Here is a 26,490-nt window from a genome sequence, read left to right as displayed (position 1 = left end):
TTTAATTCGTTACCTCTTGTTTTGGCTTTTTTGTTCATCGTTACCGTTAATTGAGTGCACTGTTAACACGTATAATTAAGATAAATATTCACACGTTGTGCGTTTATTAAACTGCATCGAACTGGGAGCAGCCGTAATACGTTACTCGCAGCTGAAATTTCGTAGTTTTTTTTCTTCTTATTTTATTGTTTTGTTGTATTTTGTGTATTGTCTTGACAACAATTTTGACATCTAGTTGGCCAATTCTTGTTTATCAACGCAAAAATGTTTCGTTTTGCCGTCGAAAGTCATCAGTTGCCATACATTTGTGCTGTGCCACAAAGTATGCAATATCAATGAAACCTTCTGCTGGGGAATGTAATTTCCGCCAAATGACTTTCGTGTTAAGGCCTCCCAAAAATTTGTTTCGTTAAATTTAAATTTTTTTTTTTTTTTTTTTTTTTTGTAAGCGGCTTTATACAAATTTAAATTGTTCGCATAACTACAGATGCACTCACACAGACACGCACACGCACACGCACAAACACACGCTCACGCACACGGATACACATGCATTGGCATAGTATTGTTGTAGTTAGTTTTGTTTGCAACTGCGCCGATCCATGGCTTTTGTTAACGTGCCGCAAGTGTTGAAGACCTTACGCAATTTGCAGTTGATCCAAACAACTACAGCTACATACAAAAAAATAACTACAACTAGCGCAGCAGCAGGCGGAACAAAAGCAACAACAAAAACAAAAACAACAACAGCATCGGCAGCAGCAGCAGCAACAACAACTCAAATAGACAAAACAAACACAAGAACAGTTAAAGAGAAAATTAGTTATTGCGACGCCCTGCTGCGCCAACTGAGCAGCAGCCGCAGCGCTTCAAATTATCAACGTCAGAGCAAGCGGAACAGCAGTGGGCAGACGAGGAGGGGAAACAATACTGAAAGCTTCTGCACCTATGCGACAAGCTTAAGCAGAATGACAACAATGTCGTCTCAAGAAACAACCGTTGCCAGCAGCATGGCCCAAGCACAGGCGGAGGCTCAGGCTCAAGCCCAGTTCACAAGAGAGTATTACGACATGCCCTATCAAGTAAGTAAGAGGCGCGAGAGAGCGCGAGCGAGAGCGGGAGACTGTGACGCAGCACGCACACACCCACACAAGTACACACAAGTACACACATGGACACGCTCGGTATGCAGACATATGCATATCAATCAGTTGCAGCAAAGCTCATTAGCTTTCTGTACCAATTGTGTCAGTCAGACAGACACACGCACACACTCACACAGTCACACACTCTCTCAAACACACTCACACATGCAGGAGCATGTGTTTTGCCCTGCTCCGATGTCCTATTGTGCACTTAATTGCTTTTTCTGCATCGTTTTCTCCTTAACAACTACTTCCTTTTCGATCGCTTGTCACATGCAACTAACCCAAGATGTTATGCGTGTGTGTATTGTGTGTGTGTGTGTGTGTGTGTGTGTGTGTGTGTGTGTGTGTGTGTGTGTGTGTGTGCAGCCTTGTGGCATTGCAATAAATCCACTTTCGCCCTCCCCTTTCCACATACATACATTTTATTGTATCTTTTGCAGTGCGAAATGAGCGACTCAGCGCCCAATACGCCCGGCCCGTTTTCGGTACCCAAAAAATACTATCGCCATGCGGCTCACAGGTAAGTCGAAAAGTCACCCATCAATTACACACCGAATATCTTATGCTCTATCATTATTGAATGTGGGGGCCTATTAGCATAGGTGCATATATTATACAACGTCGAATACCTGTAATATTTATAATATCCTAAGAAGTACAGCCTCGTGGAAGAGAAATGCTTTAAAATATTCCACCATCACGAGTGAATTATAGGTGAAATTGTTCTTTCTTTTTTGTAAAGCCGATTTAAAACTTTTTTTCACATACCCTTATTACTAATTCACAACATTGTATCTTTAATTCAAGCTGAAGTGTCTTCGCCTTCGTTCTTCGTTCTTAAGTAAAGAACTATATATATATTTATATATATATATATCCATCAACCACAACAACAAATTCCATTGGCAATATTCGCTGTCCCACAGCTCCCCAGCTAGCGTTACCTTGTATTGAGACCATGTGACGTCACATAAGTACCGTGCCGGGGCTCGAGATCCAAAGATTACGCTTAATAAACTCAACGTGGGGCTGACATTGAGTGTCGCCTCCTTTGCTCATTAGGCTGCCAAGACTAGCCCCAAGCTCTTATCATCAGCGACACTTGTCGTTGTTGCTGTTGTAATTGTTTGTTGTTGTTTCTTCTTAACCCTGTCACAGCAGGTGACATAGGTCAGACTGTAGTCGGCGGTCATTCAATGTGCGCACAACTGAGTCTTTGAGTCTCTGAGTCTCTGCTTGGGTCGTTGGGGGTCTGTGCTTACGATATCTATAAGTGTCAAGGTTAACTAGAGTCCAATGCATCAGATACGTAGTATATGCTTACCTGTATATATATCGTTATTATATTATCTTAATTAGTTTAGCTCAGCTTTAAAATTGTGTTTAATTCGATTTAAAATGTATTAAGAAGACGATGCTCTCTCTCTCTCTTTCTCTCGGTCTATTTCTCTATCTTTCTCGCACTCTTTTTCTCTTTTTTCTCTTTCCCTCTTTCTCGCTATATATATTTTTCTCTCTCTCTTTTTCTCTCTCTCTCGCACTCCCTGTCTCTTTTTTCTCTTCCTCTCTTTCTCTCTATATATATTTCTCTATCTTTCTCGTTTTCTCTTTCTCTCTCTCTCTGCCTATCTCTCTTTTTCTCTCTATATTTCTCAAGGTTTATGTAATTATTAATCAACACATTTCAAATTAAAAATAAGTTTGGTTCATAAAAAACAACTTTTGAGGGCGACTCAGTTCGAACCCTTGCATTTATCTAAGCATATTTGATAGATGTAACTGTTGGATAGATAAATATCTGAGGCTTGCAATATTGCAATTATAGATTACAAATTATACAATATTAGTTCAAATATTTATCGCAAAGAACCATGTTAAAAATTATTCCTTAGATTTTCGTTTACCTCGATTTCTCTCAGTGTATCACACAGCACTAGCTTTGTGCCTTGTGCTGCTCACTTTTGTGGAGAGCGCTAATCGCGCTGCCCACATAGCTGGAATTTAACCTGTTCAGGGCCAATGCCGCCGAATGCAAAACTGCTGCCACCTTATCGCCTTATCTGAGCGGACAGACAGACTAACAACAAACAGCAGTAGAACACACTCGGCTACAACAACAACAACAACGCACATCAGTGGGCCTAGTCGGAGGCGTATTTACATAAGAGCGGGCACGTAGTTTCTCAATACACTTCACTTCGATCGCCTTGGCTTACTCGGCTAGTTTGTGACAGTTAGCAAAAGGGGACTGAGAAACACAGTAAGAAAGAACTACTTGGAACACGTACTTTGAAATCCATATACTCTTGCAAAAGAAGCCACATATTCAATCCCATTAATGTTTAATCCCACTTAAACGTAAAATAACTTAATCTAAGGCGAGTCTGTTTCGCCTTCGATGGGAAAGCTCGGTTCTGACAATTTTTATGATTTTCTATTGGAACTTAGTTTCAATGTGTTCTAATATTAAATCTGGAACGAATCGGATTGCTATATCATTAAGCTGTCATAGAAACTATCGGGTTATTTGATGAATTACTTATTTGGTTTAACAGAGTTTCTTAGCCAAATGCAACAATAATACCAAATATATATGAGCTATATAGTCACAAGTTATACTCTATCATAAAACTTTTCTGAAAATAAACTGGTTTGGATATTCATATTTGTTAGCATGAATCACACATCCTTGAAAGGGCATTGCAAGTGCGGCGTTGTGAATATACAAACCGTTTCTTTTTGGTGTCAAATTATTAACCAGTTTTCAAGGCGTCAACTTTTAAGTGGGCACTTTGGGCGAGTGTCAACTGCATTTTCCAATTAGACAGCCAGACAGCAGATACGTGCATATGCATACTTATATGCATATATATATATATCTGTGTGTAATGTATACATATATATGTACGTGTGTATAAAGCAGTCTGATCTTTGCATTTGGCGGTCTGTTGAATTTGACATCTAATGCAGCTGAAATTGACACACAGCAAACTGTTTTGCTCGCGGCTGTTGTCTGTTTGAATGCCCTACCCTAGCCTAGCCTATCCTAGCCTACCCTACCCTACCTCTACCCCTGGCCTCGGCCCCGGCCCCTGTCCGCCCTTCAATAACTCACTCTCATCTGATAGTTGTGTCTTCGGGTCGAAGGCAGTTGATGTGTGCCAATGTTTGCCTATTTTTGTTTTCGTTCAATGGAATTCGATTTCAATTCTTGTGGCTGCTGATATTTGTTTGTTCTTAGCTCTTTAATCGCCCAATCTTCAAAATTGAAAAGCCATCTGAACTGGGAGTAAATAAACAGATGATAGGATGAGAATGAGTCGGGCAAATCAATTGCTGTTTTTTTCTTTCTTCCATTATTTTGTATATGTATACTTCTTTCCCTTATGGCATCCAAACATAAATACACACGAACTGAATCGTACTGCATTGTAGAATGCGAGCAAATTGTGAATAATGTGATTAATTTAAGTCGCGTTCATTATTCAAGTTGTCATAGCTAAAATTAAAGGGAATACAGCAAGTCATAGCTGCGACTATGTAATACTTGAGTGGAATTATACTTGCAGAGGCAGATATTTAAATACATGCATGCATATATGTTAATATATCCGCGTTCGATTCGGTTCGGGAACCTGTGAATGGGTTCGTTCCAATCCAATTGCTGGTTCGGCTCATGATTGATGAGAAAATGATATTCGATTGGGCCCGATTTGCAGCCTCAATGCGATTATAGATTTCTGGGAAAGATTTTACTAAAATTTGTTACGCAGAATTCATTAAAAATTTTATTGAAATCGTTATAACCATTTTTCAGAAATATAAATATTTCGTTGAAATCGTTTTAACCAACTTTCAGGAATAATATTCGAATCCAGCTGTCAACATTTGTTACATTCTATTAATATGCTAATAAAACTAATCGAGAGGCAGAAAATGTCATAAGCGTGCCTCCAATTAGTATATTATTTAAATTATGATATACAGATTGGCACAGATACAAACTTGTATATCTCCGTTAATGGGAAGGACAAGCTGCCTCTGATCTAATAAAATATTTATGAATCCACGTAGAAGCCACACTCAACAAATCATTATTATAATTGAGCATACAGTGGGTGGAAAATGTTTGCGTTCACGCGAATATTTAAAACACAAACATTTCATCTGCTCAAATATGCATGCGAGAGTATATTACAGAATTGCTTATTACAAGGAAATTAAAACGGCTAAACATGTTTTACTAATACAACTAATACACACGAATATAAATGCAAATCAAATTGCTTTGATTTAAAAAATATTAATTCTTATGAATTTTAAAGATAATTCATGGTAGACTGAATTTTTGTCTGCACTGTGACTACATAAAATGTAAATTATATGGCCCCACTATCGAAAATCAAAGCCAATTTGTCAGCCAGAGGTGTCAAAGAATTCAAATTATATTTGCATAGCCCGAAAGCCAACTTAATTATGTATGTAAGCACATGCATGCGTATGCATACATGCGTATACATACATATGCATGTTATTGTGAACAAACGAATTCATAGAGCTTATTGGCTCTACAAATACACACACTCACACATATATATGAATATATATATATATTTAAAACGCGTTTCACTTTTCAACAAGAGAACTGAGACAGGCCCGCTTAGCCGAGTCACAAACCCACGCATAAATCACACGCCTAACAACAAAAACCCAGGCTCAAGCTGATTTAACGTGTTTGTGTGCGTGCGTGTGTGTGTGTGTGTGTGCTTGTGTGTGCGTGAGTGCTGTCTATTGTTTGCGGTACTTATAATTTTTCATTTGCTTTCAAATGTGTCTTCCGACAAGCACTTTGAAATTTTCCTAGGTCCCAGCTATTTTTGAGTGTACTTGTCTACGCTTTATGGCGTGAAGATAAAAAGCAAGCAGAAGCGCCAAAACGAACGAGCACAAGCAAAGCGAATTTTGAAGGCTCTATTTGGTTATATTTTATTAAAACTAGACTCTCTTTGAATTTTGCGATTATTGTGTAATAATACGTGTTAAATTAATTTCAACAAAGATCATGAACTCGTATTTGGTTTTACGAAATGTTCATAAATAGCGGAACTTCAACCTATCAAATCTTTGACCGACATTTCCACCAAGCGGAATTGATTATCTGAAACACTTCTTGCATACAATTTAATAAAGATCTTTAAAAGTGAGTTTGGAATGATCGGATAGTAAACATAAAAGTTCCATCCAACCGTTTTTCGCGCTTTTTCCACACATGCGGGTGAAATTTCCTAAAACCCCGTCTACAGCTTTCTAGCTCTTACGGTTTCGGCTGTGCATTGATCAATCAGTCCGGACAAACAGTTTTATATATGTATAGAGAAGATAATGGCATGCACGTTTGCACATATGTGCATATACATATGTATGTTTATATGTACATGCTTCTTAGTCACAGTTTGTTAAAACTTGGCCAATCCTTTTCACCCTGACCGTCAGGCATGTTAAAGCTAAAATGCTCTTGACAAGAAGAGTGGCATTCAAAATAAAAGCCAAACAACTTTGTGTTTATTGCATAAAAAAGCATTAAAACAACAACGACTCATATACACGACGGCAACAACAACAACAACAACAACAGCAAGAAGAGCCACGACCACGGCAGAAAATACTAGCACACAGCTGTGCTACGCGCGCCTACTCTTTGACACGCAAATGCGGAGAGCTTTCGACAGCGACGCTGCTGCGAGAGAGAGCATGCGCGCGTCGCTCAGCTGCCTTCGTTCTCTGAGTTTTGCTTATTTGCCGTTTAGTTGTGTTGCTTTTGTTATTGTTGTTGTTGTTGCTTGTGCTGCTGCTTCCTTCCCATTTCTACTACGTTGCATTCGCTGAGCGCCGCCGTCGACGCCGCCGTCAGTTGAAATTCGAACGTTGACCGAAATTGTTGCTCTCGTCATAAACTCTGCACAGCAAAAGGCAAACAAAATATATATACATATGTATATATATATATATGTATAAACAAACCCATTTTTATTAAACATTTGTATTTTTTTCGTGTGTCTTTCTTTCTGTGTGCGTGTGTGTATCTTATGTTGTGTTATACTGATAAGCATTAATTGTCAAAAGCAACGCCAAACAATAACAAAAGCGGGCAGCAGAACTTTTGCCCACTCACAAGATCATTCCAAAACCAGACGCAGTTGTTGTTGCCGCTGCTGCTGCGCTGTCTGCGCATAGCTTCGTGACGTTTCCACTAGCAGCTGATAAGGCGCCACATATTACACATTTCGCACGAACGCTCTCTCCCTCTCTTTTCACCCGTCTCTCTCTCTCACTCACTCGTTCTCTCTCTCTCTGTCACGCTCTCGCCAATTGGCTTGCTGAGCTGTGCTTTTCGAGTGCTCTGAAGTCACGTCGGTTATCGGCAGCGACGCGTCGTCGCAATTTTGCTGGCATTGCTCTTTGGCACCTTTGGCTAACCAGACACAGTAGCAACAGCTGCAGCAGTAGCCAACTGAAGAAAATGCCGCTTAAACAGCAACAACTGCAACAAATGCAACAGCCACATTCCAAAAGCAACAACAACAACAGCAATTCCGGAACACGCGAACGTACACAGACGATTGGGGAAACGGACATAGATCAGTCGGTGCTCAATGGGCTACACCTGGTCGCCGACGGCAACTATCACGGTCACAAGCGTCAGCTGGGACACAGGTGAGCAACGGAGCAATAACAATAACAACGATGCATCACCTACATCCAATGTCTTATCAGCTGAGTCAACAACAGTCACTGTTAAGTTTCGTCAAGTATCGTCAAGCTTCGTTAAGATGACAACCAACTGCATTCTATGAATTATGCCTATGGATGAATAGCTTTTGGTTTTATCTTCATGACAGCGCATAAAATTCTCGCATTTTGTGAGAGACAGCGACAGCAGCATTAATTGCTTGGTATCTAATTTGCCTCCTGTTCAGGCTATATCCATATTTATGGATGGTATGCTGATCTTTACTGCGAGCAGCGTATCTGTGAATAGATTTTATATACGTTTAATCACAAAGCTGATTACTGATAACATTTTTTACCGTATCCTTAACCATCTAGAAATTGATAACAAAATTAATTTACTGAGAGGTGAAAGGTTTTTGTTAGGTGGCCAAGACAAATTAGTTGGGCTACAAAAGATTCATGAGATACCACAAGCAACTCGTAGTAAGTAGAAAAAGAATGCAAAAATTACTCGTTTGCGTATATAGTGTTGTAAAACGCATGCGCGCACAACACCAAATCTCTCAATCACGTAGGTAATTGCCGTCATTTGTTTATTCACATGAATAACTGTAATTCAAAGGTCAGACATCTTATTTTAAGCTGACAAAATTGTGTTAACTGTCAGACTTCGTGTTGCATTCAGTGTTGGAAAATGCTTAACACTAGCGACTGTTCTATCAGCTTGCCCTTAATCTCATGCGTAATATCCGTAGGGTTTTAACTCACATATGCTTATCTCTTTCGCTGACTATCAAGCTATCTGTCAAACTTTCCGTGCCCAAGCGTTATCTAATCAATCTTTCAATCAATCATTCCATCAAGCTGATTATTGGCTTTTTACTAATTTAAACTATCTAGGGTCTCATACTTAAAAATACATATATTATTCATGTCATATTTTACTACGCCAAAAGCTCAAGTCCCATCCATGGGGATAAGCTCTCCCCCAAACCCAAAACCAAAACCGTTTGCTCCGATTTGCATTTTGCACTCGCACATCCCGACTTTCACCTTGCTCTGCGAGTGGAAAGTTGTTGCATATTTCGAGGCGTGCGTGTTGTCAAGGGAGGCGTGGCGTTAGGGATAGGGTGTTGACAGTTTGCGGTTATTAACATGCCCTTGGCCATGCCTTCCGCTCTCTCTCTCTCTCTCTCTCTCTCTCTCTCTCTCTCTCTCTCTCTCGCTCTCACTTAATTAAAAGCTGGCAGCCTGCCTAATTGATGTCGTCGCCGGCAACGCACGTCGTATGCGCAATTTCGATAATTTTTCTAGTTTTTCCACCCCTTTTTTTTGTACCCTTCCAATTTCTACATTTTGCCAATTAATGTTAATTTCTGCGCACATGAGTTTTGCATGCGGTCTGACTAATCTCCGCTACTAATCAATGCTGATTAGCCAACCATAGCTAGCCAAGCGCCGCGAACCCCTCGGCCTCTTTACCGTGAAGAGGCTTTTCATTGGGAGGTAAATGTCGTAAATCAGGTAAATTGACATTTATGTGATTTTCGCTGGCAACGTTTATGTTTTGCTTTTCGATTTGCATTTCATACTCTAGAGAATCCCTTTGCTGCGAAATAGCTGCTTCTTCCCACACTGAGAAGAAAAATGAGCACGTGCTCTGCCCGGGCGCCATTTTGTCGCTGAGTTGAGTCGCTAGACGTGACCGTGCACCTGTTTTGCACGCAGCACAATTGCAAACAATGCCCCAGGAACATTGTCTTAAATCAAAAGGCTATATGCATTGCCATCTCCCAGACCCAGACCCAAACTCAGACCGAGGCCCAGGCCCAGGCCCAGAACCAGAACCAGACCCACACCCAGCGGCAGCCCCTGCCGCTTACATCAACGAATTGGGCGCTTGGCTTGGGCTCACGTAGTCGCACGCTTGCAACTTTTCGCGACGCCGGACGCGGAAACCCCCGTTACATCAGCAGCAGCAGCAGCAGCAGCAAATGTTGCAGCAACTGTAGCAGCGAGAGTTTAATGCAATTTGCATTTCACTTTACATTTTCTACTGTGTGCAATTTTTTTTTAGATAGTTTTATTTGAATTTTTATGGATAACCTTGATATTTATGACAACATTTTGCGTGGGCGATTTTAAATCTATATATTCACATGAACAAAAACTTTGCTTTTTTTCGTGGAACCAAATTAATTATGTTGTTGTTATTGTTATAGTTATTTGATTGTGTTTTTTATTATTTTTTGCATTTTATTATTATTACGGATGACCGTCCGGACGTGTAATTTATGCAGGCTTTTCCAGGCCTCTGCACAAGAGCAGTGAAAAAAATACTTACTGCAAATGGATTTGCTCTGCGGCTTAATGAGAAATACAATTTTCAACATTCATAATTGCTATCTACGGATAATCACAGGGGGAAAAAATGGGAAGGAAAATTGCATGTCTCAGGCATGAGTTAAGCTTTGGTTAGTTCCACCTTTTAGTGTAAAAGTTGAAACAGCTTAAAGGCCAAACACGTACGACAGATACAGAGAAAAATGGAAAAAGCTGCACTATTCATGGAAAATGCACTTTTGACTAACTTCGGTGCTTAAAGTCCGATTTTCAGTGCTTAAAAATGGCATGTAGAAGTGTGCACATACCAAAGCGCAAGGCCTTACCAAACGTAAAAATAATTGTTTCGGAGAAATCGGTGGGCGCTATCAAAAAAGTGGCATATTCCTTATTTGCGTATACGATACGATAACCTATGCAAGCTTGGTGTAAATAGCTTTTATAGTCATCGAGTTATGGTTAAAAAGCCCTGTCTTAATATCGATTTTCATCGATATTAAGAGAATGGGAGCATATATTAGGCAAAACTGATAAATTCGGATCGCTTATGATTCTAAAGAATATATAATTGAAAGTTTAAGGTCTATCGCTTTTGTAGTTCTCGAGATCTTCGTCCTGCCTGTATATCGAATAAATATTATATATGGGATTGGATATGCTTACTGCCTGTTAAAAACCTTTGCAAAAAGACACGACTTCGGCTTAAAGCTATTTGAAATGGTTGAAGGGCATAATCTCTACCAAGTAATATCCATTTATATATCAAAAATGTTTATCAGAATTCGCGTTAAACTTTTAATTAATACAGATATGGATATTTAAGTTTCGCTGACATTTATTATATTTATATATATATATATATATATATGTATATATATATTTTTTAAATTTGTATCTGTTTACCCATTCGTCTAATTAATGAGAAAGATTTTACATTTTCGTCACGCATTTTCCATTTGAATTCCGCGGAAAACAACGATGAAAAGCGTGAAAAACAAACTAATACTAAAAATTGAAGGTCAATTGAAACTAATTGAACCTTGCAGAATTGCGAATTTGATGAATTAACAAGAAATTTGAAATCATTTTCAGTAATTTTACTGAGAATCATTTCGCATGGTAGGCTAAAGTGGGCGTGGCCTCTGCGCAAATGTGACAATCTTTTGCACAACAACATTTCTATGTGCGTCATTAATATGGAAATAACATTTGTAGAGTAGCCAGCCCAATTGCCACGCCCACAGCCCCTGCCTTCCTACCAGCCTGCCACCTGCCACCACGTCACGTTTACGACGCCGCAAAAAAAAGAAAGAAAACAAACAAACAAAAAACACAAAATGCCCGTGTAAAAAGCGGAAAAAAAGTGGAAAATTACCGTGCAGGTTGGCAGGTTTTTCAAACTTGGCTTTCAGCTGGCATTCACAACCGCCAACGTTTACGTGCTAGCCGAGATTTGCAGAACTAAAGCAAGGATGACTCTGTAGTGCCAGCCAAACGACAGTGGCAATAATTAAACATATTCAAGACACTTGAGGTTGAGCACAAAAAACGTGTGCGCACAGCAATTCAATTTGTTTGCAGCGCTCTTGTAATTATATTTATTTAACACTCTTACGAATCTAGTTTTAATTGAGGAGAAAAACCAAAGAGATCCCTGAAAGTTATTTTAAGTGCTGCCAAATGAAGTTATTTTAATTGAATAGCATGGAAAAGCATGACATGAACGAAGTTCCGGGCTCGAAGCCCCTCTACATTTAAATATTGTAATTTAAATTAGTTCAATACACTTGACGCACACCCTCAAGCTCTTATTTGACGCATTTCCATTTCCACGCATTCGCCGAACTACTTTGCGCCACATTCGGCGGATTGGACTTGCCGCAATCGTTGAATCACGTTTAAAATTAGTTTGATTGAACTTTAAAAGATGCGTTTAATGTCAATGGCATGAAAAGGAAGATTTGCAAGAACAGTTTTTGAACTCTGGGAAATACTCAAAGAATTTGAATCCAATGAAAATTAAAGCCATAATCCCTACAACATTTGAGCCCGACGGGATGCATTTTTCGTAAAGTGTGCAACACGTCTCAAATGAATTTCCACAAAGATCCTTCATAAGCTATTTGACTGGATGGCAAACAGAAGAATATATTGTTTACAAACGTTTTCCGTCAATTTTTCACGCTTTCGGGTGGAAGTTTTTCGAAACCGCGTCACATGTGAAGAAGTTCCATCAGACAGCCAGTTTTATATATAGATTGAATATATTCTCTTACATTTGCAGACTATTTAATTTATTTACCAATTGCTGCTTTGAGCATTTCCTTCCTTTAAAGCATGTCCATTCGGCTGTTCACATATTAAATTTCTCACGCCACAAAAGCGACTGGCACCGATCCACCAGCTGCTCTCAATTAGATTAGATCTGACTGAGAGAGAGAGAGAGAGAGAGAAAAAGTAAAAAATTAATGTGGCAACAAGCGAAAAGAGCAACAATGACACAACAATTTAATTTACCTTTATTTATTTATTTGATTAATGAGAATCATGCCGCTCACTAGTTGGGCCTTTGTCCCTCGCTGGCCAACAGCATCCACTGAACAAGAGGAAGAGGAGCAGAGCAACAACAAGTACCGAGGGTTACCCTTGGGCAGCAGTCGGAGGGGTTGCTGCCCCATTATTGAGGGGTGCCTGGCAGCCCTTGTTGCCTAATTAACCCCGCCATTCACATGCTAAGCCGACCTCAATCAATTGAAATTCCCGGACAATACAGGCATATAGCGACCAGATGCGCCCCCTCTCTAACATCCCTTGTCATAAAGCAACAAATAAAACCCGCTCTGCCCGTCGCCTAGCGAAATGTGCTGTGCCCCAAGGCCGCACGCAATGGGCCGCTGCTTGAAAATTGAAAGTGCGAACATTTTTTATACCCTATATCCATTAAAAGCGAGTATAACAGCAGGCATATTGCCAGCTTAAAATTGTATATAGCGTATAGATTCCTGATCCGTATGATAATGCGCGTTGATATCAGAGATCTAACAGTTTAAATTTAGAATAGAGGATCTTTAAAGGAATAAGCATTTCCGCAATGGGGTCTAAGGTCTTGCCATAAACTTATATACCATATACATAGTTAAATATACAGAAGTGTAGGGTATCGCTTAGTCGCACATTCTCAACTAAAGAACTGTTGGTGTTTATTTTTGTAGTCGAGAAATTTAGTTGTCACACGCACCAAACACTGTGAGCAGCGGCTCACGCAGCTCTCTCAACTAACTTTTTTGATCTCTGAACAGGCAAAGCGCGTTGTGTGGGAGGGACGTGCAGAGGAGGAGGAGGGGGGGGGGGGGGGGGGGGGGGGGGACTTTTGAGGACGGGTAAATAAGTTCTACATAGAACAGGTCGTTTCTTTTTTTTTGATTCCTAATCGCCTCAGTTTGGTTTTGGTCGAAGTGCAGTTTGGACAACTAAAACCCGACGCGCAATTTATTCCATTCGAAAGGACTTGAACTATTCCGACGGCCCCAAAGGCAACCAGTCGCATTTTGTGCATGTGCGTGTGCGTGTGTGTGTCTGTGTGTGGGTGCTTAATTGCATTGTGTTGTGCGCATTGTAGTGTGCTTTAAATACCTCAACCACCCAACAATAGTGATTCCTGGTAGCTAGGCTTTGGAGCCGCTTAAATGCTTCTTTACACAAATCTATTGACAGACATTTCACATTTACATTTCGTGGCAGGCAACATTCGAGCAACTAATTAAATTTAATTGGGATTATTTGAGCTATGTGTTTGAACTGGTCAACAAATTATGCGAACTCTTTTACATATCCTATAAAGAACATTTAGTGGGCAAGTTTTGGTTAGTTTGCCTGAATAACTATTTCTGCGATAAACCAGCCTTAAACCTGTTCACCTGTTCATCAGTTACTCACAAACCTACTAGTCAGTATATTTTTGTTCATTGCTTGGAAGTTGACCAATAGCTGGGCGTGAATGCCAGGCTAGGCTGCTGTGCATGGACTTGGCATTGTCTCAGCCAAATGCCATAGTAGCTAGTATTGTTTTAATAAGAAGCAAGTTTTATATAGCTAACACATATCCTTCAATTATGATTGTCAGTGCTTGATGTATTCTATAAGTTCCTAGGTTTATCCTCAAAACACGCTTTTATATCCCGAGCCTAAAATTTCAGTCTCTAGTTTCTTGTTTATTCAACAATCAGCTTATCAACATTTTATTCTAGAATCGGATCTAAAGCCTAGCTCCTGGCTCTACTTATCAAGGCCGCAAACGGGTTTTGAGCCCGTCCGGCTCGCACCGGCAATTAGTTTTACCATAAAGCGAACTTTAAGCCACACCATTTCCTTTTTATAAATGGATTGCCTTAAAATAGATAACTTTTGTGCAGATTCAGCCCCAAAGCATAGATAACCTTGGCGCCAAGCACTGCATTTATCTGACCTCACTCGGATAGAGATCACATCTAGCCCGCATTTTGTATGTGAAGAAATGCACGGCCTGCAATATTTTCAGTATAACGGGCAATTGTACATTGACAATTAAAATATTTGAATAACATGTTGAGAATATATATTAGAAAGCAAATTTGAAGCTTAAATCTGAGTTCAAGTGTGTGGAAAACTAACTACATGCAGCCAACCTTAAGGCAAGATGCTGGTTCGAACCATCTACCAAAGTACAAATTTGTTTGAGCTTGCAGCCCTGCCTCTCTCTCTCTCTCTCTCTCTCTCTCTCTCTCTCTCTCTCTCGATCTATATCTCTCTGTGTGTCTCTCAACATCTCGGTCAACTCTAAACCAACCCCCATTTGCTTAAGTATATTGCTTGTTTTCGGAACTTGCCCAATTTTGTTGACTAGGTTACATTTTTGCGTGTGTGTGTGTGTGTGCGGTTGTTTGTTAGACTATTTGGTTTTGTGGTTATGTTTATTAAGTCAATTATCGCCCAATTGTGCCACCACAGATACGCATGTGGGCCAGCAAGTGGTCCCAGGTCCAAGGTCCCTGCTGCCTGCTGCTAGCTGCCAGCTACCAGCTGTCTGCTCCCTGGTTTCCTGGTTCCCGCATTCGAAGCGTTAGTGTTTGTTTATAATTTGGATTTTAATTGGAAGCACAAACTGAAAAGAGACCCAAACATCCAAACTGTCGAGTCCTGTGCGGTATTTCCGCACTGACCTTGGTCGAGAATTCAATTTATTCCAGCCTGGGGTATTAAATGGAAATTTGCTCGGGTGCCGCCAGATTTTTGTGGATAATTGAAAGAGCATCATTTTCATCTTGCATAAACGCAAACAGCAGAAATTTTTAGCTGCATTTCTATCGCGGAAGCCATCGGCAAATACATGGCCATAGATAGTTACCTATCAGGATTGTATAGCATCAGAGTATTACTTGGCCTCTAATTACTGTTTAAGACAGCTAATTACTGTATTTTTTGTTGTCTTTTTTTTTTGTTTTGGCATTGTAAGCCAGCAAAACTGAATTTTCATTGATCTGTCTAATGTTTGACAGACAGTTTGGCTTTCAGGCAGCTAAGAATACAATAAGAGGTTTAACTAGTTGTTAACTTTAAAACGAACTTTTGATTTTAGTATTTTTAGGGATTTCTTCTTATTTTGCCAGGTGGTAACACTAAGACTTAAGCGTAATGTCATTTATTTATCTGTAGGACAAACTGCGCAACCGAAATCAAGTAAACATGTTTTCAAAAATTTAATTTGAAGTTTGCCAAACAATTTTATTAGGATTTCCAATTAATTTTGACAGGTGGCAACACTGAAATTTATTGGTAATGTCAATTATTTACCTGTAGAGTAAACTATGTAAACGCAATGCCATATTTGGAGTAGCTTCTCCTTCCTCACAGCCTTGTGCGTCTTGAGGGTGTGAGTTGTATTCGTAAAGTCAATTATCGTATTGGCATACCATACCCTTTGGCCATTGCCATGTACGCTGGTCAGCCTGTCAGATGGTGGCCCGAATAGTTTACCTTGCGTCATCAATATGCAGGTGACAGGCGCAATATGTAGCTGACCGTAAGACCCTCTGGTTGTGTGGCTTTCACGTGGCAGCTTTGAGTGTTTCAATTGCCAACTGCTGCTGATGACATTGCAACAATGCGAAACTTAAACTTAAAAATGTAATATAACTCAATTTGACCAACAATGGGCGATATGACGCATACGCAGCGTTGACGTTGGCGCCAACGTGACTGCAAGTGTGGAAAATAAAAAATAAAAAAAAAAAACAAAAAAACCAAGCAAAACAAACCTGCAATATAATCATCGACTCGCCAAAGCTGACATACTCCATGTAACAAATTAAATTTAATTAAATTTAAACTTATTCATTTGTCAGTTTTACTGGCAAAGCACGTTAAATCAGTGTTGCGTAGCTGTAAAAGAAAAGCTAAGAGTGCGCTCGAATACCCTATGCAAGCTGTTTATTAAGCAAAGAAACGATGAGCTTTGAAAGCACATAAAAGCTTTGGGCAACATGAAATGTATTAAGTTATTTAATATAACTTAAAGCTTGGTGTTCAGCTTAGGGCATTGAAAGTGCCTGAAACCCTATGCAAGATGTTTATTAAGAAAGGAAATATTAAGCTTTGAATGCACATGAAAGCTTTGAACAAATTCAAATGTTGCTATATAATTTACAGCCTGGAGTTTGGATGAGAGCTTTGAAAGCTCTTGTAACCCTATGCAAAGCAAAGTCGCTTATTAAGCAACGAAACAATGAGCTTTGACAGCAAATGAAAGCTTTGTTCACTAAAAAATGTATTAAATGTTGCGTTTAAACTTAAAACTTGCAGTTCAGCTAAAAGCTTTGAACTTTTGTTAAGTTTAATTAATATGTGCTAAAAGTAATAATAAAAATCACATTTATAATGAAAATAGAAATAAAATAATAAAAATATGAACATTGAATAAATAAATAAATTCAAAGAGAGGCAGCTGAATAAAAATGCATAAGTTGCATATTTCAAGACATTATCTGTATACTGTTTGTGTAGGGTATTTGGCAAATTGAAAAATTTGCTGGCCTGTTGTGAGCTTAGACATCAGTATAGCACACACACGCGCCGCACACGCACAGACTCACACCCGCACACACTTATACAATGCCCCCGACAATTGCGCAATTGGAAAATTGAAAGCCTGCCGCCTGTTGTGCCATGAGCATTATAAGCTGTTATCCTGTCCTGTACTGCATTGTGTGCAGCTCCTGTCCACAGTCCACAGTCCAGTGTCCAGTGAGCCATGTCCATGGGGAATGTAATTGGCAGCATTGGCGTATATTGTCATTATCATGCTTGATCTGGATCTGTAGCTCTAGCAGCGGGCACTGTAGAAGGAAGCGAATAGAATTTTGGTCGCCATTGCGTTTGCAGCGCGATGCAAGGATAATCACAATAACAGCCACTTGACATCCCTGGCGCGCGTGTCAGTCTCGCCTTGCCGTTTATCTCATTGTCCTTCGGGCGAGCACACATTTTGTGGGTGCCCAGCTCTAAGTTCGCTCTTAAAACTTGCTTTCGCCCCAACAACAAAAACTACTCGAAAATAAGCTTAAGGCTTGCCGGGGCCATATATTTTCGGACAGACGGATAGATAGACAGGCAGACGGTCGATGGATAGATAGATAGATACACAGCAGATAGACAGACAGATAGACAGACAGACAGACAGACAGACAGACAGATAGACAGACAGATAGACAGACAGATAGACAGTCAGATAGACGGATAGATAGATAGACAGACAGACTGTTACACAAAAAAATTATTAATTAATATTACACCTTTCCTTACAAATATTGCAAGCCGTACATATTTGCATATATGTGTTAGTCGCGCACTAAATCCCTATCCACATATTAGTTATGTGTCCTTTAAAGCTAAGTCAGTCACATAAGTTTTTTTTAACTATAATTGGGTTCGAGCTGCGATGCTGCTAGACATATTCATTATGAACAAATGCTCAAACCCTATTTAATAAGCCAACAAAAACACAAGCCCGACAATGCACAAAAACTGCAACAACAACAACAAAAACAACAACAAGAACTTAAGCTTAATCTCAAAGTGCAACTGAAACTCAAGGGCAACATTTGGTAGAAGGTGTCGTCGCAGAAGTGGCACGACCTACTTTAAATGCAGTTAACTTGCGGCAACTGCCAAACGCTAAAAGCAACAACAACAATAGCAACAACACCAACAACAATGCAACAACCACTAAATTCGTAAGTTTCAAGCCAAAAACAAAACTTTTCAATTCTGTTCATCACGACGCAAACTGAGCTCAGTTAACCCCAACTGTCCCAATGAAGATATTTGCTTTTAATATCTTAAGAGCACTTCAAGTTGCGAGAATAAATACAAAGCAAAAAGGCAGAGTGTACGACTAGCAGATACCCTAAGCCTGGCGTTGGCTCTGAATGAACTTCGGTGTTTCTAGTCCGATCTGCATGAAACTTTCGGAATATATTAAAATGTGTGTAAATACCGAAGTTGAATATATAGTACACTTTTTCTTAAAATCTGGTATCCTTGCCTTTTGTAAGCTCCGATACATAATTAACAAACAGGAACTCGATATTTATTTTTATCTTTATTACCTTATCGGTTTTTAAGTCTCTAACTTTAATAGTTCCCGAGATCGTCATCTATTCATGAGAATAGATGGAAATAAAGACAGAAGCCTGTTTTATGCGTTATATATAATCTATACAAGAGTGTAAAAAATAAAAAAACTAGAAGATATATATAGTCAGTATAGGGTATTTCTGATTGCATATTACCAGAGCTCTACTGCATTTATCGTACATATTCTTATAGAAGCTTTTAATGTTGTTAATTTGTTTATATCATAATTATCAGCTTAGAATATGGTTTAAATAAAAACTATCTTTAAGGAGCCTTGGCCACTAGACTTGGCTTTAATTTTGAATAAGCGGCTGTTTATTTCAATTAGTTTCTTGCGGTGATTGAACAATTAACAGAATATTGTTTTGTCTTTAAATATTTTGTAAATCAATCGAAACAGCAACAATAACAATAATAAAGACAGCATGGCAAAGCGAATGTTTAATGCAAATGTCAACAGACCAATTAAAATGCATATATGCAACAGCAACAGCAGCAACAACAACAACAACAACAACAACAACAACAACAACAACAATATCAAATCAGATGGTTAAAAGAGCAAACATAGACCTCAACGAGGAGATACTCTTCCCGCAGACCTTTTGCATGAGATAAGTTATTTGTAATCTTTTGCGAAACATTTCCGCTCTTCGATTTGCGCTCTGTTGATTGCGAGTCGAATTATCAATGAACTTGGGCAATATATATGTATCTGAATATATATATATATATATATATATATATATATATATATATATATAAACATATATATTCAATTTGAATAAATAGCTGATCGCATGATTTGAATAACAAGGATTTTTCTCCTTTTACGATACGCGGCCAATCCATAAAATCCAATTGCAACATTTTGATGGCCTTTGACCCTTTCTCTCTAACTGTCTCTGTCACCGTCTCTCTCTCTGTACAAGGTCATAAATATTGCTCAGAAGCAATGTTGCCAACTATTTCAGAGTACATAAATACTTGTTTATGCATGTGCGTGTATTAGTGCCAGGGTCTACTGTGTGTAGTCGCCACGTTTTTCACATTTCAAAACACATGCGAAAATTGACAATAAGTCAGGGCTCATAAAAACAAGTATAAATGCTCTAATCGAGGCTGCCCGACTAGGAGATACTCTATACCCATACTAGTAATCTGTATATACTATAAGAAGACCTACATACCAAGTCCGAGTCCGAATCCGAGAAAGACGGACAGACCGACAAGGCCCGATGCACATGTGTGTCCAAGAATATACTCTATGGGGTCGAAGATGCATCCTTCTGCAGACGGACATGCCAAGATCGACTCGACTCGACTCGACCCGACTCGTCGTCCTGATCAGGAGTGTCTACTTTGTGGAATCGAGATGCTTCCTTCTGCCTGTTGCATACCTGTACACACAACCATAATACCCAACACTCTTTTCAATGGGTTGAGGGTATACATATTGAATCTAGCAAATCGTAAAATCAATGAAAATATGTGTAAATATGGCATATAGATACATATATAATCATCGTACAGATTAGTTTGCTAAGGTCATGACTTTCTATTGATTAACAGACATTGCAATTGCATCCGAGTCTATAAGACTTTAAATGAGAGTATAACAAAAATTTGCTCAACATCTAATATTCTTAAAAGTCGTGAATTGATCATTTTTAATCATAACTTTATTTATCTTTTAATCCAATATCGGGCTGCTGCCCGAAATAAATATTATAGAGGTCGCGGCGGCGAAAAGCTTTTAACACTACGTATTTTTTATTTGAAAACATTTCTATTTACCTAATTATCGCCAAAGTGCGACGCGTACTAAAATAAGCCTCATGATTTATGGCATTGCATTTTCCGGGTATTTTTAGAACTATATTTTATTTTATTTTCCCATTTTTGTTTTTTTTTTTTTGTTCTTAGTTATTTTTATTAATTGATACTCGAAAAACAAACAGCAGCAACAGCCGTCAGATTAAATCGCCAGATGAAATCGCGAGATTTGCGACAATTTGTGAGCATTTATTTATTTTTTGCTATATTTAGGAGCACTTGGGGGCCTTCAGGCGCCATTCGCCATTCGCATGTGCCGAAATGATAAAATGTTTTATTTTTTGATTTTGGCCTAAGAACAAACATATTTTTGGAATCATTCTGGGAGCCAAACTGAAAATTGGCAACGTCGCTTGCGCTTAAATGAATAACAACATTTTTCGGCTTTTCGCAAACAATTTAAAGTTTCCAGCCATCTACTGTATGCCTGCTCTCTCCAGCCAAAATGTGTGTGTCTCTCTGTCTGTCGCAAATTTATGCACTTTGTTCGAATTTGGGTTAAACAACAAGCAACAACATCAGCAGCATCAGCAACAACAGCAGAGCAGGAGCAGGAGCAGGAGCAGCAGGAGTCAGCGGCAAGGATGCAACTTTTCGCTTATTTGGCAAATTTTCAAGTGAAGCAAATTGCAAAAGGGGCAACAAAATAAATAAACGCGCACACACATACACTGTCTGCCTAACAAAAAAAAAAAAAAAAAAAAAAAAAGAAACTGGACGGCTATGCTCGACTAACAGTTACCTTGAATCCAATGGCGCGCAGCCTCTTCCCTCTAGACATATACATAGACATAATAACATAATCATGGGAAACTATGGGAAATACCTTCTTGAATAGCTTAGATGCTTTCTGTGAAATTCTATTGAACTTTCAGGGCCTACACAAGACTAGTTCATTTTGTAAAGAACCTGCATTGGTATCTAAAAAGTGCAGCATTCCCCAAACTAATATACTAAACGAGTGCTTACATATCAAATTGGGTGCTCTTAGCTCTGAAAGTCTTCGAGTTAAGCTTAAAAGAATATGTCTTTAAATCGAAATTGATCGATTTCATGGAAATGGGGTAGTATTAAAATAGTCCTAAATTAAATTTAGTTCGACTAAGCAAAGTCTGAATATCGTGATTCAATCGAAACCACTCAAAGTTTAAGCTAAAGCTCTCTCTCTCTCTCTATATATATATTCCACTCTCTATCTTTTTCTCGCACTCTTTCTTACCAACCAAAAGAAATAAAAAGTTCTATATAAATAGTACAAGGTTTTAAAGCTTTTGCCTGGGACTCGTACAAAGCTTTTAAGTAAGCGCATTAAAGCTGTTATAAAGCTTGTGGAACTAATTGGCTTGTGTTTCTACAATTTGTACTCTCTATGCTGATCAGTTGCATTTTTACAGTCAATGGGAAGAATTGCAAGCTGGCTTAATTTATGGAAATGGTCAAAGCTAAAAGCTCAATTTTATAGAGCTAATCAGCTTTTTTAAACATCTTAAACTTAAAAGTAACTTCAAAGCTTTTGCAAGTTGCCTCATGGAATTCGCATGCCCTTTCCTTTTCGCTTACCCTTACTCTTTTTTGGTACCAACAAAATAAAAAGTGAAAAAAAATAGCCAAGCGAAGCGCGTCCCATGTTGCTGCTGCTAATGAGTTTTGCCGCAATGGGGGCGCTTCGCTTGTGTGCGTGTCTGGCTCACACAACTGTCAGTAAGGAGGCGGCAGGCGGCATGGGGGGGGGGGGGGGCGTGTCAACGCCCACAACAAGTTTTTAACACTAATTGCTGACCGCAAAAGCGTAGCCTGCGGCCAATATGTACCGCGTCGCAGGCGCGTTGTAAGCATCGAACCGCGATTGCGAAAATCAGTTTTGCAGACATCGATTCGTGCCACATGCCATTGGGCTTGATTGTTTTTTATTTGATTTCTGATTTCACAGCTCGATGTGCGCTAATTCGATGCCATTTGACGTCAGCTGAGCACTGCAATTGCCGCGTTGGCGCCCTGATAAACTCCTGACACGGCTGTGGGTCAGCCAAAGGGGAGCCGCGAGCCGAGTCAATAGATGCAAAACGGCGACAATTGCAATTTTGTGATAAGGGAACGGGAATCAAGTGCCTGCGCCCATTAAATCGCGCCATTTGTGACGTCAGAGACGAGTCAATGGTAGCTCGAAAGCACACAAATATTTACAACCAACAATCAATTAACTAACTCTGCAACATGCTCCATGTCCAGCTGGGCTATGCGAAAAGAAGCGTATTCCTGATACGATACTGGATTAAGCATAAAGTGGCTTGCTACAGGAGTCTAAATGCCAAACTTGCTGTCTTTACCTCTTGGGAGCTTGGAGTTATACTCTTCAAGTCCATTATGAAAATCGATTTTTATCGATTTAATGGCTTAATTCTGATCTGTGTCTCTAGCTCTGCCTGTGCGGCATCTTTTTGGTACCAATCCGACGCGACATAATCCTTCCTGCCTGAGCTTATGCCTCCTCTGGCCTATAGCTACGGCGAACGATTGGCAAGTACAGCTTTAAGCTGAGTCGAGGCCACGCCCCGCACCACAGCCTCCTAGGTACTAGCATAGGCGAGACCGCACTCTTTGGCTGCTAGAACATGGCATGGTAATCGAGGTTCAGAGTCACATTCAAGACCCGTTTGGGGCATATCTGGCCAGATTTTAGTGCTCTTGTCAGACCTCGTGGCATGGTAAAAGTATATAATTAAATATATTTTATGTCTATGCCTGTGGCTATGCTACAATTTTCTTCCTTTTTTTTATTAAAGCACAGTTCTCGTATTTGTTGTTAATAAGATGCCATATTTAAATAGTTTTTGTAAATACTCGTGAACATATTTAAGAGAAGCGCGTTTTATAGCAAAACATCATTTGTACGATTTAGTAAGAGCTCTTCAATGCAATTGTTATTCAAATTCTTCTTATGTGTTCTTCATTACAGAGTATTTGTGAACCGATCGCTGCATTTGGAGAATATCAAGTACTATGGCTTCGATATGGATTATACTCTCGCGGGTGAGTAGCCACTATTCATATTATCTATGTAATCCGCACTTATTTGCAAAATTTGCAACATTTAGAATACAAATCACCGCAATATGAGCAGCTGGGCTTCAACTTGGTGAAGGAGCGTCTGGTCTCGATGGGTTATCCGAAGGAGATATTGCAGTTCGAATATGATCCAACATTTCCAGTGCGTGGCCTCTGGTTCGACACGCTCTATGGCAATCTGCTGAAGGTGGATGCCTATGGCAATATTCTTGTTTGTGTGCATGGCTTTGAGTTCATCAAACAGTAGGTTTCACTGTACGTGCACTAGCGCAACCCCAATTAATGAATTGCCCTTTCCCCGCCACAGCCACCAGGTGTACGAGCTGTATCCCAACAAGTTCCTCAAGCTGGACGAGTCCAGGGTTTACGTACTGAACACTCTATTCAACTTGCCCGAAACCTATTTGCTGGCCTGTCTGACCGATTTCTTTACCAATAGCAAAGATTTTGTTCGGTGAGTTCCACGCAAAGAGTCTGAGACAAGCTCACGTCTACATTTTGTATGACTCGAGTATCCCCGTCTACATCTACATGCCACTTTCTAACTCTTTCTCTCTCTCTCTCTCTCTCTCTCTCTCTCTCTCTCTCTCTCTCTCTCTCTCACTCTCACCACTCTCACTCTCTCGCTCTCTCCCGCTTGCTCTCGCGCTCTCTCGCTCTCTCTCTATCTATGTCTACTCGTTTACCCAACAGCGTTGAACGCGGCATCAAAGCTGGTGATTTTCTATTTACGTATAAGTCGATTTTCCAGGACGTGCGACGCGCCGTCGACTGGGTGCATTCCGATGGCGATCTGAAGCGTCGTACCACACAGGTGAGCCAAGTACCCTTTAATAAATAAATGTATGTTGCTCCCTACTCATTTTTAAGTCACATTTTAATGCCCTGAAAATGGGATACAAATCGAAAGAATAAACTTTCCAGAAAGTGGGCTTCATGGAAGACGAAGCACAGCCGCTGCATAAAGGGTGCAGCTATCAGGTTCAGCTGTAACTATTCTCACAGAACAGAAGTTTCTCTATAGAATCGAATCTCTCTCCCGCCAGTCTCAAAACAATTAACCAAAAACACGAGCTGTATCTAAACTAAACACCCAGCTGTTACTTAACCGAACTCTTTGGCCGAACGTGAACTTGACTTAAATTTGTTTTTTCCTTTCTGCAGAATATGGCGTACTATGTGAAGAAGGACAAACGGCTGCCGACGGTTCTGTCGCGCATACGTGAGTCGGGCGCAAAGCTCTTTATGCTGACCAACAGCGACTACACGTACACCAACGAGATAATGAGCTATCTGTTTGACTTTCCTCACGGAGCGACTGCGGATGAGCCGCATCGGGACTGGAAGAGCTACTTCGATGTGATCGTGGTCGATGCACGAAAGCCGCTGTTCTTCGACGAGGGCACGGTGTTGCGACAGGTGGACACGAAGACGGGCGGATTGAAGATTGGCACCCACATTGGGCCGCTGCAGCCGGGTCAGGTGTATTCGGGCGGTTCGTGTGAGCTATTCACCAAGTTCATCAATGCCAAGGGCAAGGATGTGCTGTATGTGGGCGATCACATCTTTGGCGATATACTCAAGTCGAAGAAGATTCGCGGCTGGCGCACGTTCCTCATCGTGCCGGAGCTGGTGCGCGAGCTGCACGTGTGGACGGATGAGTGCCAACTGTTCGCGGAGCTACAGAATCTGGACATCAAGCTGGGCGATCTGTATCGCGATCTGGACTCGAGTGCCAAGGTAAAGCCGGACATATCACAACTGCGCACCTGCATTCGGGACGTGACACACAAAATGGACATGTCGTACGGCATGATGGGCTCCCTATTCCGTTCTGGCTCCCGCCAGACCTTCTTCTCCAGCCAGGTAGTGCGATACGCCGATGTCTATGCCGCGACGCTGCTCAATCTCATCTATTATCCGTTTTCCTATATGTTCCGTGCACCGGCCATGCTGCTACCCCACGAGTCGACGGTCGCCCACGATCAGGCCCATCCGCCGCCCACAGCGGCGTCAACGTCAAGTGCTTCCTCAGCGGCTCTTGAGGGTATCTATACCGGCAGCTCCGTCATCACTGGCACCACCACCAGCAGCAGCAGCAGCAGCACCGTCGCATCCAAGCTCAGCTCGGCTCCGCGCACTGATGAAGTTATAGCTGCAGTAGCGGCCGTGCCCGCGACCGCCGGCAAGGATCCCAAGGATTTGCATCGTGCGGTGAGTCCCAGGTGGAAATAATATATGTGCAAGTGCATCCATAGCTAATCTACTATTTGTTTGCAGAGCTCCATTGTGCACACACGCCCGTCTACGCCCACTGTGGTCACTCACACCCACGACGAGGACTACTCGGAGGAGGAGGAAACGGCCAGCGGTCCAGAATCCGCATCGGAGCAACAGCAGCGCGAAGCATCCGACTAAATGATGTCGCTCCCCCAACGCGGAGATCAACGAATTTGCAAACCGACCTGTTTCTTTTGTCAATTTGGCAGATCTACTCCGTATACCTAAGTGAAGGTTGCAGCCTCCTTTCCCCAAACCCCTTTCCCACTCCCCAATTGCAACTAGTGAGAAACAAGCGATTTTTTTTCGATTTTACATACATATATACAATTATAAAATCTATATATAAAATATGTATACATATATATACACTAGCTGGTTGGTTCCATTTGCCCAAAATATATAAAAGATGTAT

The 26,490-nt window shown here is 40.4% G+C and overlaps 1 protein-coding gene across 2 annotated transcripts; it reads left to right on the top strand.

Annotated features, from left to right (window-relative positions):
• Positions 1 to 762: 762 nt before the first annotated feature.
• On the top strand, positions 763 to 26,490 carry LOC115766996 (cytosolic purine 5'-nucleotidase). 2 transcript variants are annotated; one of them, XM_030711116.1, is made up of 8 exons: positions 763 to 1,082; positions 1,589 to 1,668; positions 23,686 to 23,759; positions 23,825 to 24,038; positions 24,103 to 24,249; positions 24,489 to 24,609; positions 24,960 to 26,009; positions 26,076 to 26,489. In XM_030711116.1, exons 1-8 carry the CDS (start codon positions 969 to 971, stop codon positions 26,211 to 26,213), a joined length of 1,938 nt encoding a protein of 645 aa, XP_030566976.1. In that variant the 5' UTR covers positions 763 to 968; the 3' UTR covers positions 26,214 to 26,489. The 2 variants fall into 2 exon arrangements, with proteins under 2 accessions (XP_030566976.1, XP_030566977.1); XM_030711117.1 differs by lacking the exons at positions 763 to 1,082; positions 1,589 to 1,668 and adding an exon at positions 7,200 to 7,862 and having other exon boundaries at positions 26,076 to 26,490.

The sequence above is a fragment of the Drosophila novamexicana genome, unplaced genomic scaffold (genome assembly GCF_003285875.2).
Source record: "Drosophila novamexicana strain 15010-1031.04,08,12 unplaced genomic scaffold, DnovRS2.1 tig00001302-arrow-arrow-pilon, whole genome shotgun sequence".
NCBI lineage: Eukaryota > Metazoa > Arthropoda > Insecta > Diptera > Drosophilidae > Drosophila > Drosophila novamexicana.
The sequence above is the reverse complement of the archived record's forward strand: the minus strand, read 5'-3'. Positions and strand labels throughout refer to the sequence as shown.